Here is a 16,259-nt window from a genome sequence, read left to right as displayed (position 1 = left end):
GGCTGGGGAATGCTGGGAGTTGTAGGCCTTTTCTCTGTCTAAACATGCATAAGATTGCGCCCTTAGAGATACAAAGTGAAAGGGTTATAAAGAATAGATACCATTTTACACCTGTATATAGCCCTGGTGGAACATAACTAGGTATTTGTGTAAAAATGACACATCTGAAAGGGAGAGGAGGGGAGGCGCGAACAAGCGCAAGCGTATCAGTCACATCTCAAACTAGTTACATTGGCTACTATCGGAGATAACGCAAACAACGTTTAGGCAGTTCCCTCGCCCATTTTCCACAACGTGGAAATCTGTATGCAACACATGCATTGAACGCACCAGTTGGAAATGGAAGAAAATCCAGTTCACGTAAGCCCAGTAAATTTTGTTTCAAATAAAGCAAAAGCCCACTTCAGAACACGGGTACTTGTGTCAAGTAAAATCAGACCTGCTCTTGTCAGTTACTATCCTGAAGATCGGAACTTTCTGCTTTTCGCAGCCTGGGGAGTAAAACTCCCACCACCCCAGGCAGCATCGCTGTGCTGGCTGGCAATGATGGGTGTTGTGTTCTAACGCATCTGGAGAGCACTTGGTTGGGGAAGGCTCGCACACGCTTACCTGGAAGTAAGTCCCATTGAACTCAGTGGGGCCCGCTTCTGAGTGGGTGCGTATAGCATAGGATTGCACTGTTAGGATCGAAGCCAACTCCTCTATCGCCCTCCCTCTTCTAGAACAACCAGGATAGCGTTGGCGGACGGAGATGAAAGGGTTAATTTCAGGTGCCGCCTCCCTGGGGGCGGAGCTGTTCGTGCAAGAAGCCGGGGGAACTCTGGGGCGCTGCGGCAGCTCGTATTGGGGTAAGTCAAGACGCCTGGGTTCGTTGGGAGAGGAGTGCGGGGTTTGTAATGGGTTAAAAATAGCAGATGCTGGAGGCCGGAGCTGTTCGGTTCAATAAAGGTGCACGCTCAAGGTCACATCGTTAGTCAGTTACCCCAGCGGTGCGGAGCCTGTTGTTGGACTGCAACTCCCATCAACCCCAGCCAGCATGGCCAATGGCTAGGAACAATGGGAGCTGTAGCCCAACAACATCCTGAGTTAGCCCTTCACAAGAGCCTGCTGCAGCCTAGGGCCCTCCAGATAGGTTGGCCTACAACTCCCAGCAATCCTGCCAGCTATGTTGGCTGGGAGACGCTGGGAGTTGTAGTCCAACACATCTGGAAGGCACCAGATTGGGGAAGGCGGCTTCACACGCTTGAGGCTGGACAGCCACTTGTCAGGGATGCTCTGACTTGGATTCCTGCATTGAGCAGAGGGTTGCACTCGATGGTCTTGTAGGCCCCTTCCAGCCCTACTGTTCTATGATTCTATAATCATGATCTGTTCTCCCACCTGCCTCCATATTTCAGCGTAGGTTTATGACTGAAATGAGTAATCTACATTTGTGCTTTGTGAATACAAAAATTAGGGGGTCTGTGATTATTTCAGATTACTTTAACTAGAAGGAGGTGGATGTGTATGTATTTTCTCTGTCCGTTTCTTCTTATTCCTGATTTAATCAGTTCTGTTTTATCATTTTAACATTTTAATTTGTGAACTGCCTTGGAGATGCTTTGCCTCTAAAGGCGGTATAGAAATACCTTCAATATATAAATAAGGCACGCTTTTGCACTGCATGTGATCCAATGCATACTTCCTTCAGAAGTAAGCCACACAGTATTCAGTTGGGCTTACAGCCAGGCAAATGTGCATAGGATTGGAGCCATTGTGGTTAACATGTGCCTCCTTGCCACCCTTCGGTACATGTACATGGTAAGGATTCGATGTGTCCTCAGTTATTTTGGGTGAAGAAGCAAGGTGCTGATGGTGACTATCCTCTGTTATAATAATATTATATTGGTCACTGGGGCTGAATCTACACATAGCAGTTTTACTGTTATACTGCAGTGATAAATAACTATTGTTGAACATGTCACCGGTGGGCACCAATAGTTATCACTGCAGTATGATAACGGTAAAACTGCTATGTGTAGATTCAGCCTGTGTTTATTCTACATCCATTTACTTTTCAATGTAATTGTTACAGTCAGTCCATTTTCTCCTCTACAATTGTGTGGGTGCGTGTGTTGTCACGCATATGCATCTGCCAACTTAGAATAACACTTCTTGCATCTGATGAAGCAGACTTTAGACCACGAGAGCTAATGCCATAATCAATTTCTTAGTCTTTAAGGTGTCACAGGACTCTTGATTATTTATGCTGCAGCAGATTAACACAGCTACTCCTCTGGAAATTTTCCTGAATTCAGTAATCTGGAGCAAAATAATGTGTAAATAATGGGAAGGGGATAAAGATATCTGGAAGTTGGAAAACAGGGCTTCAATTGCCTTCCTGCATAATCAGTTTTGGGCATAAGAAATGTGCATTTGTTGCATCATATTGTGGGTTGGTAAACTCACTGCCTCAGTTTCCCCTTCCTTGCCATGTATGAAAAGTCACTTCTCATTCGATGCACCGCAGAGGTTCTTAGCCATCAGTTAGGTTGGAGTTTGTATATGGGCACTGTCTTTTAAATGGTCTCCTTTTTCTAGATCAGGGGAGTGGGCAAATTGTGGCCCTCCAGATGTTTTGGCCTACAACTCCCATGATACTTCATCATTGGCTATGCTAGCTAGGGCTGATGGGAGTTGTTGGTCAAAACATCTGGAAGGCCACAAGTTGCCCACCCTTGCTTTAGATCCTTGTGGGAATTATTTCCATTGAGTCGACTGTTCTGGAGTGGGCTTCAAAATTTACAGTAACAGTTCTGAATTGTTCTAATAGGATATATTGATAGATAGTGTTTTTCATGTTTTTGTATGGGATTGATATTCTCTCACCACCATGCCCCCCCGTGAGCAGTTTTCAAGATTTTAATTCCACAATTTTGTAAATATGCTGCATTTCTATATCACAATAGCCATTTCTCCTCATATTCTGTTTCCAAGACTGAGCGTCGGGGTGACAGCTTCTTGTCCCACCCAAGCCATGTCAGCCAGCTCCACTCTCACACGGGTGCACCTCCTCTTCCGCCAACAACTTCTGACGTTACTGGACCACCCGGGTCGCACCGTCCATGCTTCCTGTGCTGCGTTCGCTGGACACAACAAATGGTCCAAGGTCAGAAACGTTAAGGGTCCGAAGGACAATGCTCGCTCCCGTCTTTTCCAAAAGCTTTCCATGATGATCCGATTGGCTGTGAAAGGTATGGCTGTGCCCTTTTCATTATCATTTTGTAATGGCAGTGAAGATTGCCAGGAAGTCAGACATCTGCACTTGTGTGGACATGTGGAAGCCCCACGGCCAGGCTTCCACTCGCTGCTGCTCTCTGGTGAGTGGGGCAGGATCCAGCTCCCCTCCCATGCTTGCAGCTGCAGGGGTGGGCCATGACTGTCCCTGTGGTTCTGGTTTCCCAGCTCTGAGGTTGCGATTGTTTGGCCATTGCATCCCTGAGGTAGTTGGAACACCTCATCTGTGGAGCACCCAGTCCAGTAAACTGCCCCCCTCCTTGCAGGACAGGATGGCAGGGAGCTTCCTTGGTTATACAGTAAACCAAAGCAGCAAGCCCCCCCCCACCCCCTTTTCCAGCTCCAGACTTGGAGCAGGAGATCTCACACAGAGGTGGAGTGTGATGCCGGTGATAAGAAGAGTGGCAGGTCCCAGGCGATCACAATTTCTGGGTTAGCTACCAAGGCCAGTCTCAAATTGTGGGCCCTTGCACACAGCCCTTGGGGCAAGACTCTTCATTTCAGTCCCAGTCTGGAGAGGCAGTGTTGGCTTTGGAGCCTTTGGGATTGAGGAGACCCGGGTTCATATCCCCACTCAGCCATGAGGCTGACTTGGTGAGCTTGGCCCAGTCACATCTCTAAGTCAGGGTTGCCATCTTGCAACCCAAACACTGGATGGAGCCCACTGAAGACTTCTGCTAAAGCAGAAGAGAAGATAGCTGCGGCTTCTCCCATCCATGCCGTCTGTGATGCTGTCATCCTCCCCCTCGTGGTAGCAAGCACATCTCCAGGTGTGCTGGAGGGAAGGAGAGAGGGAAAGGGTGGGCGGAGCCATGGCTGCTGTACCTCTGGCTTTAGAGGAAGATTTACATGGCTCAGGACTGCAATACCTGATGGAGTGCCTCTCCTGGTATGAACCTACCCATACACAACAATCAGCATCTGATACCCTCCTCCAGGTGCCTCCTCCAAGGGAGGTTTGGAGGATGGCAACAAGGGAGAGGGCCTTCTTGGTGGTGCCCCTCCCGAGTGTGAAATGTTCTCTCCAGGGAGGTCTTTCTGGTGCCAGCATTGTTAGCTTTGCAGCACCAGGTAAAGACTTATCTGTACTCCTAGGCATTTGACAGCATATGATGGGGTGCTTTCATTGTTAATCGGTAGTTTTATTGTTCATTGTTTGTAACTTGTTTTTAAGCTGCTTTAAATGCTTGAATGTTGAAAGTTTTATATTTTATCCTGCTGTGAACTGTCCAAAGAGCTTTGGCTATTGGATGGTATAGAAATGGAATGAAAGAATGAATGAATTTAAATCAGGGGTGAAAAACCTCTGGCCCCAATTTTAAATGGCTGAGCCTCGTGTCCATGTTGTAAGGGAGAAGCCCCGCTCTAGCTTACTTCACAGGATTGCTGTGAGTAAAAGATGGCGCACAGGGGATGGGAGCAGGGAAAAAGAGCTAATGAGAACATAAGCTCATGTCCCTGAGCTAATAACCACATACGAAGAGCCCTGCTGGAACAAGCCAAAGCTCCATTTTGTCCAGCATCTTTTTTTCCATGGGAAGCCCAACAAATAGGGCCTGAAAGCAATAGCCCCGGCCCGCATCTTTGTCCCCCAGCATATTCAAAGGCATACTGCCTCCAAGCGTGGGTGCTCAATTTAGCTGGTGAAGACGGGAGAGACAAGTGCTATTGCTCGAGAAAACAGAATGTATTGTGCTCACTGTGTTTTGGAATGCTTCCTTCCTCAGGAGCTTATAGAAGCCATTTGATCTCTTGCTCAAAATACACAGGTGTTCTTATGTCTGGATACTGGTAAACGCTATAGTTGAAGTCTATTGCTGTCTCATGTGAGAGTTTACTTAGTCTATTTTTGCTTAGTCTACTTTTCAAGCTGTCTAAGCCAGTGGCCATCACCACATCCTGCAACAAGTTCCATAAGTAATGTATTGTGAAACCAAAGGAAGCCCCCTTGTCCTGTGCCAGATCATTTTGCTCCTTGTCCTGAGCCGTGTATTCTCTACATGGACCAGCAGCGGTGGCTCTCCAGAGTTTTAGGCAGGGGCTTTTCCCAGCTTTCCCTGGAGCTTCCGGGGTTGAACCTGGCAACTTCTGCATTCACACATGTGCTGTGCCATGGAGCTATCGTTCCTCATTTAAACACACCTTTTTGAGGAATGCTGTATTACTATTATTATTATTGTTATTTTGCAAACCACCCAGAGAGTTTTGTCTGTTGGGCAGTATAGAAATACATTAATTAATTAATTAATTATTAAACAATTAATGCATTAATTAATAAATTGATTATAATTATAATAAATGTGTAGCTGGACCCAACACATATTCTTCTCTTCTTTGCTTTTACCTCCAACTTCCTCCCCTCCCCCTGCAGCCTCCCTTGTGTTGAAATTTAAATTGTAAGCTCTTCAAGCCGGTCTCCTCTCTTCGTACTGTTATTCTGTAAAGTGCAATGTATATTGATGACACTACATCCGAGATGTTGAACCTCAGGCCCACGGGCCAAATACTGCCTGGCCAGGGTCCCAATCCATCCCTCCAGGGTTCCCCAGGAGGCCTTTCCCCTTTCTACTGACTGCTCATCATTTGGGGGTTTCGTGGCTTTTGCGCATTTCCTGCCATTCTAACGGGCTGAAATGCCTCTCCTAAGGCTTAGTTACTGGCAGTATGAGAGTTAAGCTAAATTGTGCTCTTAGTTTTGGGCAGTTTGGCCCTGTCCTTTTTGGCTTTGACACCGCCCACCACCGGAATGAAAGAGGTTTAACACCCCTGCAAACAAACAAATTAGAAATAATAATTTGCCATCTCTTCCTGCATGTCTTTGGCAGAAGGAGGCCCCAACCCTGAGCTGAACACTAATTTAGCCAACATTATTGAGCAATGTCGGAGCAGGAGCATGCCCAAATCCTCCATTGAAGCAGCTATCGCTGGAGGGGTATGTGTTTCTGAGATGTTTGGGGGCCATGGTGCAGATGTGGCTGCAGCCTGCTTTGTGAGAGAGCTGTGTTTTGCGAGAAGGGTGGTAACAGAGGCAAGGAAATGTCAGCGATTTTTTGTTAGCTGTAGTCTGCCCTACTTTGTGCTCTCAAGCCAACCATGATTTACAGTGCAATCCTATGCATATTTAGACAGAAAAAGGTCCTACAACTCCCAGCATTCCCTAGCCAGCATGGCTAGCTGGGGGATGCTGGGAACTGTAGGACTTTATTTCTGTCTAAACATGCATAGGATTGTGCCCTTGAATCAATGATCGTCAGACTTTTAAGAACATAAGAAGGGTACACAAGACAGGGCCTTTTCTGTAGCAGCACTCCAACTTTCCTGAGGGAGGTCAGCTTGGCTCCATCCCTACTGAGTTTAGACAGGCAGTGAAAATTCCACCGATGGATTTTAATATTTTTCTGGCTTGTTTTAAAGAACATTTTTCCTGCTATTATTCTGCTGTGATTGTATTTATGGTATTGTTTTAAATTATATATTGCTTTGAGGGCCCTGGTGGGCCGAAAAGCAATTTTTAAATATTTCAGTAAATAAATAAGTAGGTACATACATACATACATACACATCTCAGTGTGCCCTCCCCCTATCAGTTTCATTGTTTCAAAGGCGCAGTTGAGCATGTTGAGTATCTTTTTTTGTGGGGTCCACTAAATATGTGCCTTACCATTGTTGTTTTTAACTTTGGGGGGGCAGGACAAAACCAAATCCTCCTACCTGCTCTATGAAGCACGAGGCCCTGGTGGCTCCTCCCTACTTATTGAAATAATGACGGACAACACAAAGAGATCCTTCCAAGAAATCCGACGTCTTCTGAGCCAACACGGGTTAGTGTGAGGTGGAGAGGGCCAGGTGGTTTGCATGGGGTGGTATGCAGAGGTTAACAGGGTCTTACCGGACTAGAAGCTTCCCCAACTTGGTGCCCTTCCAGATGTGTTGGACTGCAACTCCCATAATTCCCAGATGGTATTGGCCATGCTACCTGGGAATTATGGGAGTTGCAGTCCGGCACATCTGGAGGGCACCAAGTTGGGAAAGGCCAACATCTGTGGGTTTTCTGGCTCCCTTTTGGATCAGAGGAAGTAGAAACCTTACTCAGTCATTTCCTTAATGTTCATGCTGGGGGCTTCCCACTTGGTTTCCTGCAGTGGACTCTTTGCCGACGGGGCTCGACATAGTTTTGAGAAGAAGGGCATTGTTGCGGTGAGCAGGGAGGACCAGACCGGCAGCCCTGTCAGCTTGGACCGGGCCCTTGAGTTGGCTATCGAAGCTGGAGCCGAAGATGTCCAGGAAGAAGAAGATGAGGATGAGGAGATGATGCTGAAGGCGAGATACAGGGTAGGTTTAAGCAGTGGAAGCTGGTGGCTCTGAGGTCAGTGGGGCAGTGAATCCACTTCAGGTTTCAGTCAGAACTCTGAAGGAGTTATCCAAGGTGCACACCTTAGATAGCCCCTTTAGAGTTCTGACTGAAACCCGGAAAAGATTCACTGCCCCACTGACATCACAGCCACCAGCCTCCACTGGGTTTCAGTATGGAGCAGGGGTAGTTTTAGACAGCCACGTTAGTTATGAGGGTTGGGTATACCCAGTAGCTCTAACCTTGAAACTGAGGTGTTGAGCCTCAGGTTTGCAGTCCAAATCTGGCCCTACGGGGTTCCCCAGATGGCCACACCCCCTTCCCCGCACCACGCCCCCTTTCCCCCAGCTGCTGATCATTTGAGGGCCTCCAGGCTTTTGCACTGGATTTTCCCATTCTAAAAAGCTGAACTCTCTCTCCTAAGACTTAGTTACTGGCAGGAAGAGCTCGAAGCTAAAACATGCCGATATTTTGGTCTGCTCCCTTTGCTCCTGCCCCACTTTGCCTTTGGCCTGGCAGGCCACCAGAATGTGGCCCCAGAGAGCTTCTCCACAATAGAATTCGGCCCTTTGGATGAAAGAGGTTCAACACCCCTACCTTGGAATGTCATTTCCCTTTCTGAGAAGGTAGGAGTCCTTCTTCCCAAGCCTCTTCCTTTTAACTCGCCTGACCTCAAGTGAATTCATTCTGCCGGGTTGCTGCAGAAATGCAGAACTGATCCTGTTTCTGTAGTCAGCAACCAGGGAATCACGCCTCCCCCCCGCCAGCGCTTTTAAAGCAAGCTTGTATTGCTCCTGTAGTCACTGTGAAGAAGAGGAAGGAGCTACACGAGGCACTGGTGCCCTTTCAGCCTCTGAGATGTCACTTGGCATTATCTGCATACTTTCAAGTAGAAATCGACATGACCAGGAATAGTCCCACCTGATTCACGTATCCTTAATTTGCATGATACGTTTGGGTCACAGAATTTGGCGGTTTACTGGGGGGTGGCTTTTGGGGGAACCCCAGAGGGCTGAATTTGGGCCTGAGATTCTGCAGCCATGCTTGGGGATGATGGGAGCTGTAGTCAACACATCTGGAGGACACCTGGTTGAGGAACGTCGTACCAGATCATTCTTCTTTCCTGTAGAACGCCCACACCCTTTCTGCAGAGATCCCAGAATTCTTCAAGTCTCCACCAACACATCAGCCTCCTCACCTCAGAGTATTCAGGAGTTCTTTCTCCCAGCTTCCCCCAACACCAGGAAACTTAAAACATTCGTTCATGGAGCGAATGCTTCAGTGTTTATTTTCAAGGCTGTGTGTGCGGAGGATTGGTGGCTGAATTCCTTCCTTCCTCTCTTCCTGCCCAGTTTATTTGCGCAGTGCCCACTTTGCACCAGGTCCGCGAACAGCTGGAATCTCTGGGCCTTTGCACCCTCTCTGCCGGCCTCGAGTTCATCCCAACGGTCAGTGCCCAGCTCTCAGATGAGGAGATGGAGCGGGCAGCGCAGCTGCTGGAGGCTCTCCGGGAATGTCTGGATGTCATCCAGGTGTATGACAACATCGCCTAGGCTTATAGGCCTACCTCCGAAGGACAGCACCTCCCCTGAATGGGCGCTGACAAAGACTTATCAGCTGAGTCCTGACATGCTTTTTGCTTGACCTTGCAATGAGGTCAAAGCTGGGATGCCTTTTCTAACTGTTAAAATTGGCACCCAGGAAGGTTGCCGTTTAAAAAAAAAAAAAAAATCCACTTGCCCCTATTCGGATCCTCTCACAGTCACAATTTCTTATCTGAAGGCAGGCCCACCCTGTGTACAAAGGGTTAACCAGGTGCAGATGCTGGGAGAATGTTCCAGCAAGAGCTTGGACTTTGACCCGGTTTTGCACAAATTTCTGCTGGAAAGGTTAGGGGGCGCTTGCTATAAAGGTCTCACAGCTATCTTTTGTGGAAGCTGCGGTGCTCCCCCATGCAGCATGAGCACTGTGGCAACAATGCCTGTGGCCTTGCAGTCTTATCAATGACCCAGTGTCATCCCAGAAATAGCACGTTAATTGAGGATATTCCTGAGCCATGGTGATAAGTGTTACTGAATGTCTCACCACCCCATATATTTGACTTTATACTGAAACTGGCAAGTGGAGTATTTACTTGTTATTCTTTTACAAAAGGTATATTTACATTAAACATTGCTTCCTCTCCCAAGGAATTGTAGTTCTCTGTAGAACCCACAGAAGTCTCAGGACACTCACTAAACTACAAAAGACTGTAATCCTAAGCATGGGTACTTGGCAGCAAGTGCCATTGAAATCAGTGGGTCATACTTCTGCCTAGATGTCCTCTGGTTCATGCTGAAAGGGTTTCTTGGCAGAAGCTGCGATGGTCATGCTAGTCTGAAACTGGTTTGTGGAGTAAATTTGGGACGGACAGACTTCAGGCGTGCTGGGTCTTCTTTGTTTTTTACTAGAACCCAGAGATCAACTAACTGGACCCTGATGCAAAAGATATATACTTGGTACTAAAGAGCTGTGAACCTGGACATTTGGACATTTCTCATAGAATCATAGAATAGTAGGGTTGGAAGGAGCCTACAAGGCCATCGAGTCCAACCCCCTGCTCAATGCAGGAATCCAAGTCAGAGCATCCATGATAGATGGCTGTCCAGCTTCATCTTGAATGCCTCCAGTGTGGGGGAGACCACCACTTCCCTAGGGAATTGGTTCCATTGTCGTATTGCTCTAACAGTCAGGAAATTTTTCCTGATGTTCAGCCGGAATCTGGCTTCCTGCAACTTGAGCCCATTATTCCGTGTCCTGCACTCTGGGATGATCAAGAAGAGATCCTGGCCTTCCTCTCTGTGACCACTTTTCAAGTACTTGAAGAGCGCTATCAGATCTCCCCTTGGTCTTCTCTTCTCAAGGCGAAACATGCCCAGTTCTTTCAGTCTCTTCTCATAAGGCTTTGTTTCCAGTCTCCTGATCATCTTCGTTGCCCTCCTCCGAACCCTCAAGTTTGTCTGCATCCTTCTTAAAGTGTGGTGCCCAGAACTGGACACAGTACTCAAGATGAGGCCTATCCAGTGCTGAGTAGAGGGGAACTAGTACTTCACTTGATTTGGAAGCTATACTTCTATTAATGCAGCCCAAAATAGCATTTGCCTTTTTTGCAGCCATACCACATTGCTGGCTCAGTACCAGTAGATCCAGAGCTACCTTCTGCCCAGCCCTGGTATAGATGCACCCATTACTTCCTCCCCTTAAAAAAGTGACCCAGGAATGGAAGAGACACATCTCATGTTGCTAGAACAAAGATTTTATTTGTTAAAAAGCCCAATGTGTTTGAGCCTATTTTTATTTTAAGGCCTTCTCCAAGGGGTTATAAAAACATCTGCAGAAATTCTTATAACATCTACTAAAATTTACTGGTGATTTTAGTAGGAGACATTACAGAAATTTATGGAGATGTTTTTATAACCCATTGAAGAAGTATTAAAAATAAACCAAAACACATTGGACTTTTTAACAAATAAAATCTTTGCTCCGGTATCTTAAGATGTTTATCTTTCATTTGTGGATCTATTTCTGGATGCTTTTGCACCTTAAGAAAAGTGAGCCATCTCAACCAACTGGGAGATTTGGGGTGAGGGGAGAGCCTCCATAAAAGGAAATTTTCCAGCAGAAATGCAAGGACTTGCTTCTGTGTGATCCACCTGTTTCCTCATGGCACGCCCCCTCCCACCTCCAAGTTTCCTGCAATGCACATTCAAATTTCAAAGCCTTTATTACAAACAGGTTTCAGCTGCAAGTCTCATGCATAAGCCTCTTAACATATCAAGAAAATGAAGGAAGGGAAGAACAGAGCATGATACAGTTCAATCATCAGCTCCATATTCCACGAAAGTTGTCTCTTTGTACCCTACAAGAGTATATACATCTGTATGGTTTCTACCACATTGGCCTAGGTCTGCTCCTGCTTGGCCTCAAAACAGTAAAAATCACCAACTTCTCCAGTGGCCTCCCTTAATGTGGAAACGGGCATATGCAGTAATGCAGGTTAACACATTCTTAGTTTTTAATACATTTAGGGCGCAATCCTGTGCATGTTTAGACAGAAAGAAGCCCTACCGCTGCCAATCCATGCATAGGATTGCACCCTTATACTCTGAGAATGGTGGCTGCTTACCAGCATTCACAATTTTATGACAAGAAAAAAGAGTTACTCTCTTTTGGGGAAATTATCTTGTGAGCATGCCTTCGTGTGATCAAATGCATTCAGAATGGCCTACAAAATGTAATTATATACACACACACACAGAGCTATATGATGGTACATTCACCACAGAGCTTTTACTGTGGGATGACAAAAGCAAAAAAAAAAAAAAATAAAAGCCCCCAAATTAAACTGACAAATACTCATTTGTCAAATACAAAATTCGCGTAGAAACACCCATTTCAAGTACACATTTCAAACAGCTTTATGAAAACACATCCTCTTGGGCCTACACCTAAAGTCCTGCCCATAGACAACATGAGAGTTGATCTAAAACAGCCTTCCCCAACCTGGTGCCTTTCAGATGGGTTGAACCACAGCATAGCTGGCTGGGGGATTCTGGGAGTTGTAGTCCAACCATCTGGAAGGCAGGAGGTTGGGGATGGCTAACCTAATGACAGCATTTACAACAGAGTAGGTATAAGCAGTTGGTGACAGTGCAATTTTAGCAACGGAAAAGGTGAAGTAATGGGTGGTGCCCCCTGGTGTCCAAAGAGAAGTTCTACACAGGCTCATGAGTGGCAATACTCAGTCGGTGTCACTTTCTTGGCTTTGGGGAATGGGGGACCCTCCTGAGGGAGCACAGGGCAGGAAAAGTTCTGCATATCCATTGCCACTAGGTGGGGAAGGGGTTGTAGTGGGGAAGTCCAGGCCCACGGGCCCTGCCAAACCTCGGTTTTGGAAAGCCTCGTAGTCAGTTCCGGGGTTTCCTGGGGGCAACCCCTCAGGAGGGGGCCCATCTGCCTGGCGGCACACCTCAAAGCGGAACCAGCGGTACCCAGCACACTTGCGTGCACCAGAACAGCTCTGGATGAGATGCTGGATGGCTGGGTGTGAGAGCCCAAAGAATTCGGCCCCTGCTGGCTCCAGCTGTGCTGCCCCCACAGCCTCCAGGAGCTGAGCGTGGCAGGTATCAGGAGTGGAGCCAGCCATGACGCAGCCCGGCTCATCTTCAGGGACAATCTCAAAGAGTGGCCCAGCACCACCATCCTTGATCTGGCAGGTGTAGAGGCAGCGGTGGACTGGTCTGCGGGTGCTGGCAAAAATCCGGGTGCTGCAGTACCCAACTGGGTAGATGGCACTCTCTGTGTGGAAACCGGGACGGTCGGAGACAATTTCACCCAAACTGTAAACGGTCAGCAACCCCAGTGTGATGGGAAACACTGGCCGGCCAGAAGGATCCAAAGGTAGTGGTGGAACCAGCCGGCGGGCACCCAGCTCCAGGACTGCCCTGCGCTTGGACGCCCGGCCGTTTTCTTTGCCTTTGCGTTCCCGACGGGGCTTGCGGGCAGCCAGCTCGTCCGGTGAGGGCTGAGAAATGGCAGCAACGGTTGGAGCAGGAGGCTCATCTTCTGCCAGGGCCTGTGCCTGCAACAGGCGAGCAAGCAGGAACCGGCGCTCTTCACGCACACGGAGGTATTTGGCCTCAAGCCTGGCGATCTCGTCACACAAAGCCGCATTCTCATAAACCAGCACCTTGGCTGCCCGGCACAGACGCTGGAACTTCAGGCGGTAACGCTCACCTTGGTTTTTTCGTGGAGTTTTCTTCATTGCAAGGGGTGTGGGCAGGATTGAAGGGAGCTGGCAGGAGCAGAAGAAAGCTGGGGAAGAGAAAGAGTCCAAAGAGCAGTTCCAATATTTATTTATATAGGGATTTCTAGCTCAACCATTTCAAAATGCAAAAATGTAATGTATTAAAAGCTCAAACACACACACACACAAAATATACATACTGACATATTGCCAGCCCTAACCCCTGATGAATATTTTACACCATCAGGACTTCCTGAAGTGAGGCTCACAAGTGTGTAGCCATAACTGTTTTCTCTAAAGGGGTCCTAGCCTGCACATGAGCTGGAAAAGGTGCAGAAAAGGGCAACCAAAATGATCAAGGGGCTGGAGCAACTCCCCTACTTTTTGATTTGATTGCCTGCATTTCTATACCGCTTTTCTGAAACGAACCAAGGCAGTTTACAACAATTCCAAAGAAAAGAAGAAAGTTAACAACTTTTGGAGCTTTTATCTTAGAAAAAAGTGAGGGGAAAAAAGTGAATAGGGAGAAAACCTCTCTCATAATGCTAGAACCCAAAGGGGTCATACAATGAAGCTGAGTGGTGGGAGATTCAGGACAGATAAAAGGAAGTACTTTTTCACACAGCACATTAACAGTGATTTTCACTACCACAAGATGTGGTGATGGCTACAAACTTGCATAGTTTGAAAAGGGGAAAGACGATGGATGGCCATTAGCTAGCCTTCCCCAACCTAGTGCCCTCCAGATGTTTTGGACTCCAACACAAGATATGGTTTGAAGGCATATGAAGCAGCCACCTTACTGAAGCTAAGCAAGTCTGGGTCTGGTCAGTGCTCGGAGGGGAGACCACCTGGGAACCATATGTAGCCACCTTGAGTTCCACAATGGAACTCAGTGTGGGATAGAAGTTTAATAATTAAATAATTAAATAAATAAAACTCCCATCAGCCCCAGACATCATGGCCAATGGTCAGTTCTGGGAATTGTAGTCCAAAACATCTGGAGGACACCAGATGGGGATGGCTAGGCCTTAGCTAGTGGGCCTTAGCTTAGCACATTGAGCCAGTGTGGTGTAGTGGCAAGAGTGCTGGACTAGGAGCTGGGAGATCCGGGTTCTAGTCCCCACTCGGCCATGGAAGCTCACTGGGTGACTTTGGGCCAGCCACAGACTCTCAGCCCAACCCACATCACAGGGTTGTTGTTGTTGTGAGGATAAAATGGAGAGGAGGAGGAGAATGTAAGCCGCCTTGGGTTCCTTGCAAGAGGAAAAAAGGCGAGGTACAAATGCAATAAATAAATAAGCAAGCAAGCAAGCTGGTTTTCAAAGGGGGCGTAAGCAAATTCATGGAAGATCTAGATCTGCTAATGGGTGTTAGTCACAGTGGGTAAGCACAGCCCCCAAATTCAGAGGTTGGAAGGGGGGGGGCCGGTAGGGAGGGCTACACCTTTCACGTCGTGGGCTTACCAAAAGCATCTGGTTGGTCACCGTGAGAAACAAGACGGACCCTTGACCAGATGAACCTCTGTTCTGATCCAGCAGGGCCCTTCTTACGTTCTAGCTAAGGGGAAGGTGGGATTCGCCCACTCCCACTCCGGCTCTACACATACAGGACTATTCAAAGCAAGCGAAATGCAGCGATTTGCGAATAACCCAGGCTCATCCGCACAGTTCCGCCTCCCCTTCCTTTCCAGCGCCCCACCCCCCAGTTTCTTACCAGAGGACAGCTGCTCGCCTCCCTTCCCCTTCCCAGAAGCCTTGGCAGGAACCGGAAGGGGCGGGCGAGCGGGGGGCCCCGCGCCGTGTGCTGTCCGTGTGACCCTTCCCTCCCTGGGCAAAGGGGGCGCCGGAGATTCAGAAGCGGGCGGGCCGGGAGCGCAGCGCGCCTGAGTCGCTGGCAGGGCTTCTGCGCCTTTAGAGATGCAGGGCAGGAATTCAGCGGATGAAGCGCCCCCCACCCTCTGCCTCTCCAGACTAGAGAGAAGCCTGGTCGCGTAGAACTGTGCCTGTTAAATGCACAGAGGCCCTAGAAGAAAGGTGGCGACCTTATTCTCCGAAACACATTAAAAAAAAAAAAGATAGTCGTCCAGGTCCATGAGGGGGAAAAAATCCAAAACCTACAGCTGGGCTTTTTTTTTTATTCGGACCAGCCAAAATCCGACAAAAATATGCAAGCTTTCGAGTTCTCCAGAACTCGAGAACTCATCAGGCTTTGTTGTTGTTCAGTCGTGTCCGACTCTTCGTGACCCCATGGACCATAGCACGCCAGGCCTTCCTGTCCTGCGCTCTCTCCCGGAGCGTGCTCAAGTTCATATTCATTGCATCCGTGATGCTATCTAGCCATCTCATCCTCTAGGTGGTGCAAAAATCAGAGTGAAGGCCGCACTCATGTTGGGAAGCGAGAGAGGTCCACTGAGCAAGTAGGGTGAATGGGACAGACGGAAGCCAAGTATGGGTAATATTCTCAGTATTAATAGGTCTGACTCTACCTCACTGTCATTCAAAAGACGTGTTTAGTGGTAGGGGCAGAGGGTGATGGAATTTACTTATTTAAGGTACTTATAAGGCAGCTTTTAGGGCAAATGTCCTTGCGAGGTCACTTCCATAAAATAAAATATGCAACATACAGCATAAAAAATTACAAACGTACATAATACCAGACCAACATTAAAACAATACAATCTAATAACCATAAAATGACCATAGCAGCAGAGATAACAAAACCAGGCCAACATAGTACAATAGGGTTGGTATTTTTGTAATAGCTTCTCAGATGGCAGTACTTGTGAAACCCTCAACCACTAGAAGCCGCAGGGTTTTTTGTCTTGAGCAGACGTTGCCTTTGGAA

The 16,259-nt window shown here is 47.7% G+C and overlaps 2 protein-coding genes across 5 annotated transcripts; one reads left to right on the top strand and one right to left on the bottom strand.

Annotated features, from left to right (window-relative positions):
* Positions 1–783: 783 nt before the first annotated feature.
* TACO1 (translational activator of cytochrome c oxidase I) lies at positions 784–10,100 on the top strand. 3 transcript variants are annotated; one of them, XM_084805737.1, is made up of 6 exons: positions 784–848; positions 2,977–3,233; positions 6,102–6,208; positions 6,967–7,097; positions 7,419–7,608; positions 8,980–10,100. In XM_084805737.1, exons 2-6 carry the CDS (start codon positions 3,017–3,019, stop codon positions 9,178–9,180), a joined length of 846 nt encoding a protein of 281 aa, XP_084661863.1. In that variant the 5' UTR covers positions 784–848; positions 2,977–3,016; the 3' UTR covers positions 9,181–10,100. The 3 variants fall into 3 exon arrangements, with proteins under 3 accessions (XP_084661863.1, XP_084661864.1, XP_084661861.1); XM_084805738.1 differs by having other exon boundaries at positions 831–948; XM_084805735.1 differs by lacking the exon at positions 784–848 and having other exon boundaries at positions 2,852–3,233.
* Positions 10,101–11,373: 1,273 nt separating this feature from the next.
* TBRG1 (transforming growth factor beta regulator 1) lies at positions 11,374–15,162 on the bottom strand. Of its 2 annotated transcripts, none has more exons than XM_084805734.1 (2): positions 14,879–15,162; positions 11,374–13,480 (listed from the first exon to the last, which is right to left on the bottom strand). In XM_084805734.1, exon 2 carries the CDS (start codon positions 13,428–13,430, stop codon positions 12,408–12,410), a length of 1,023 nt encoding a protein of 340 aa, XP_084661860.1. In that variant the 5' UTR covers positions 13,431–13,480; positions 14,879–15,162; the 3' UTR covers positions 11,374–12,407. The 2 variants fall into 2 exon arrangements, with proteins under 2 accessions (XP_084661860.1, XP_084661859.1); XM_084805733.1 differs by having other exon boundaries at positions 15,129–15,162.
* Between the last annotated feature and the right edge of the window lie 1,097 nt (positions 15,163–16,259).

Source organism: Heloderma suspectum, chromosome 6, assembly GCF_057233095.1.
Source record: "Heloderma suspectum isolate Gila_16-S chromosome 6, 16-S_ref, whole genome shotgun sequence".
Classification (NCBI taxonomy): domain Eukaryota; kingdom Metazoa; phylum Chordata; class Lepidosauria; order Squamata; family Helodermatidae; genus Heloderma; species Heloderma suspectum.
Note: the sequence above shows the minus strand (reverse complement) of the source record. Positions and strands in the feature narration are given on the sequence as shown.

Excerpts from the sequence above, each read along its gene's own strand:
- TACO1 (XM_084805735.1), top strand. The coding sequence starts at position 2,924 with ATGCTGCATTTCTATATCACAATAGCCATTTCTCCTCATATTCTGTTT. Across the intron at positions 6,209-6,966 it reads AAGCAGCTATCGCTGGAGGG|GACAAAACCAAATCCTCCTA; the intron begins GTATGTGTTTCT and ends TTGGGGGGGCAG. Across the intron at positions 7,098-7,418 it reads CGTCTTCTGAGCCAACACGG|TGGACTCTTTGCCGACGGGG; the intron begins GTTAGTGTGAGG and ends GGTTTCCTGCAG.
- TBRG1 (XM_084805734.1), bottom strand. The coding sequence starts at position 13,430 with ATGAAGAAAACTCCACGAAAAAACCAAGGTGAGCGTTACCGCCTGAAG.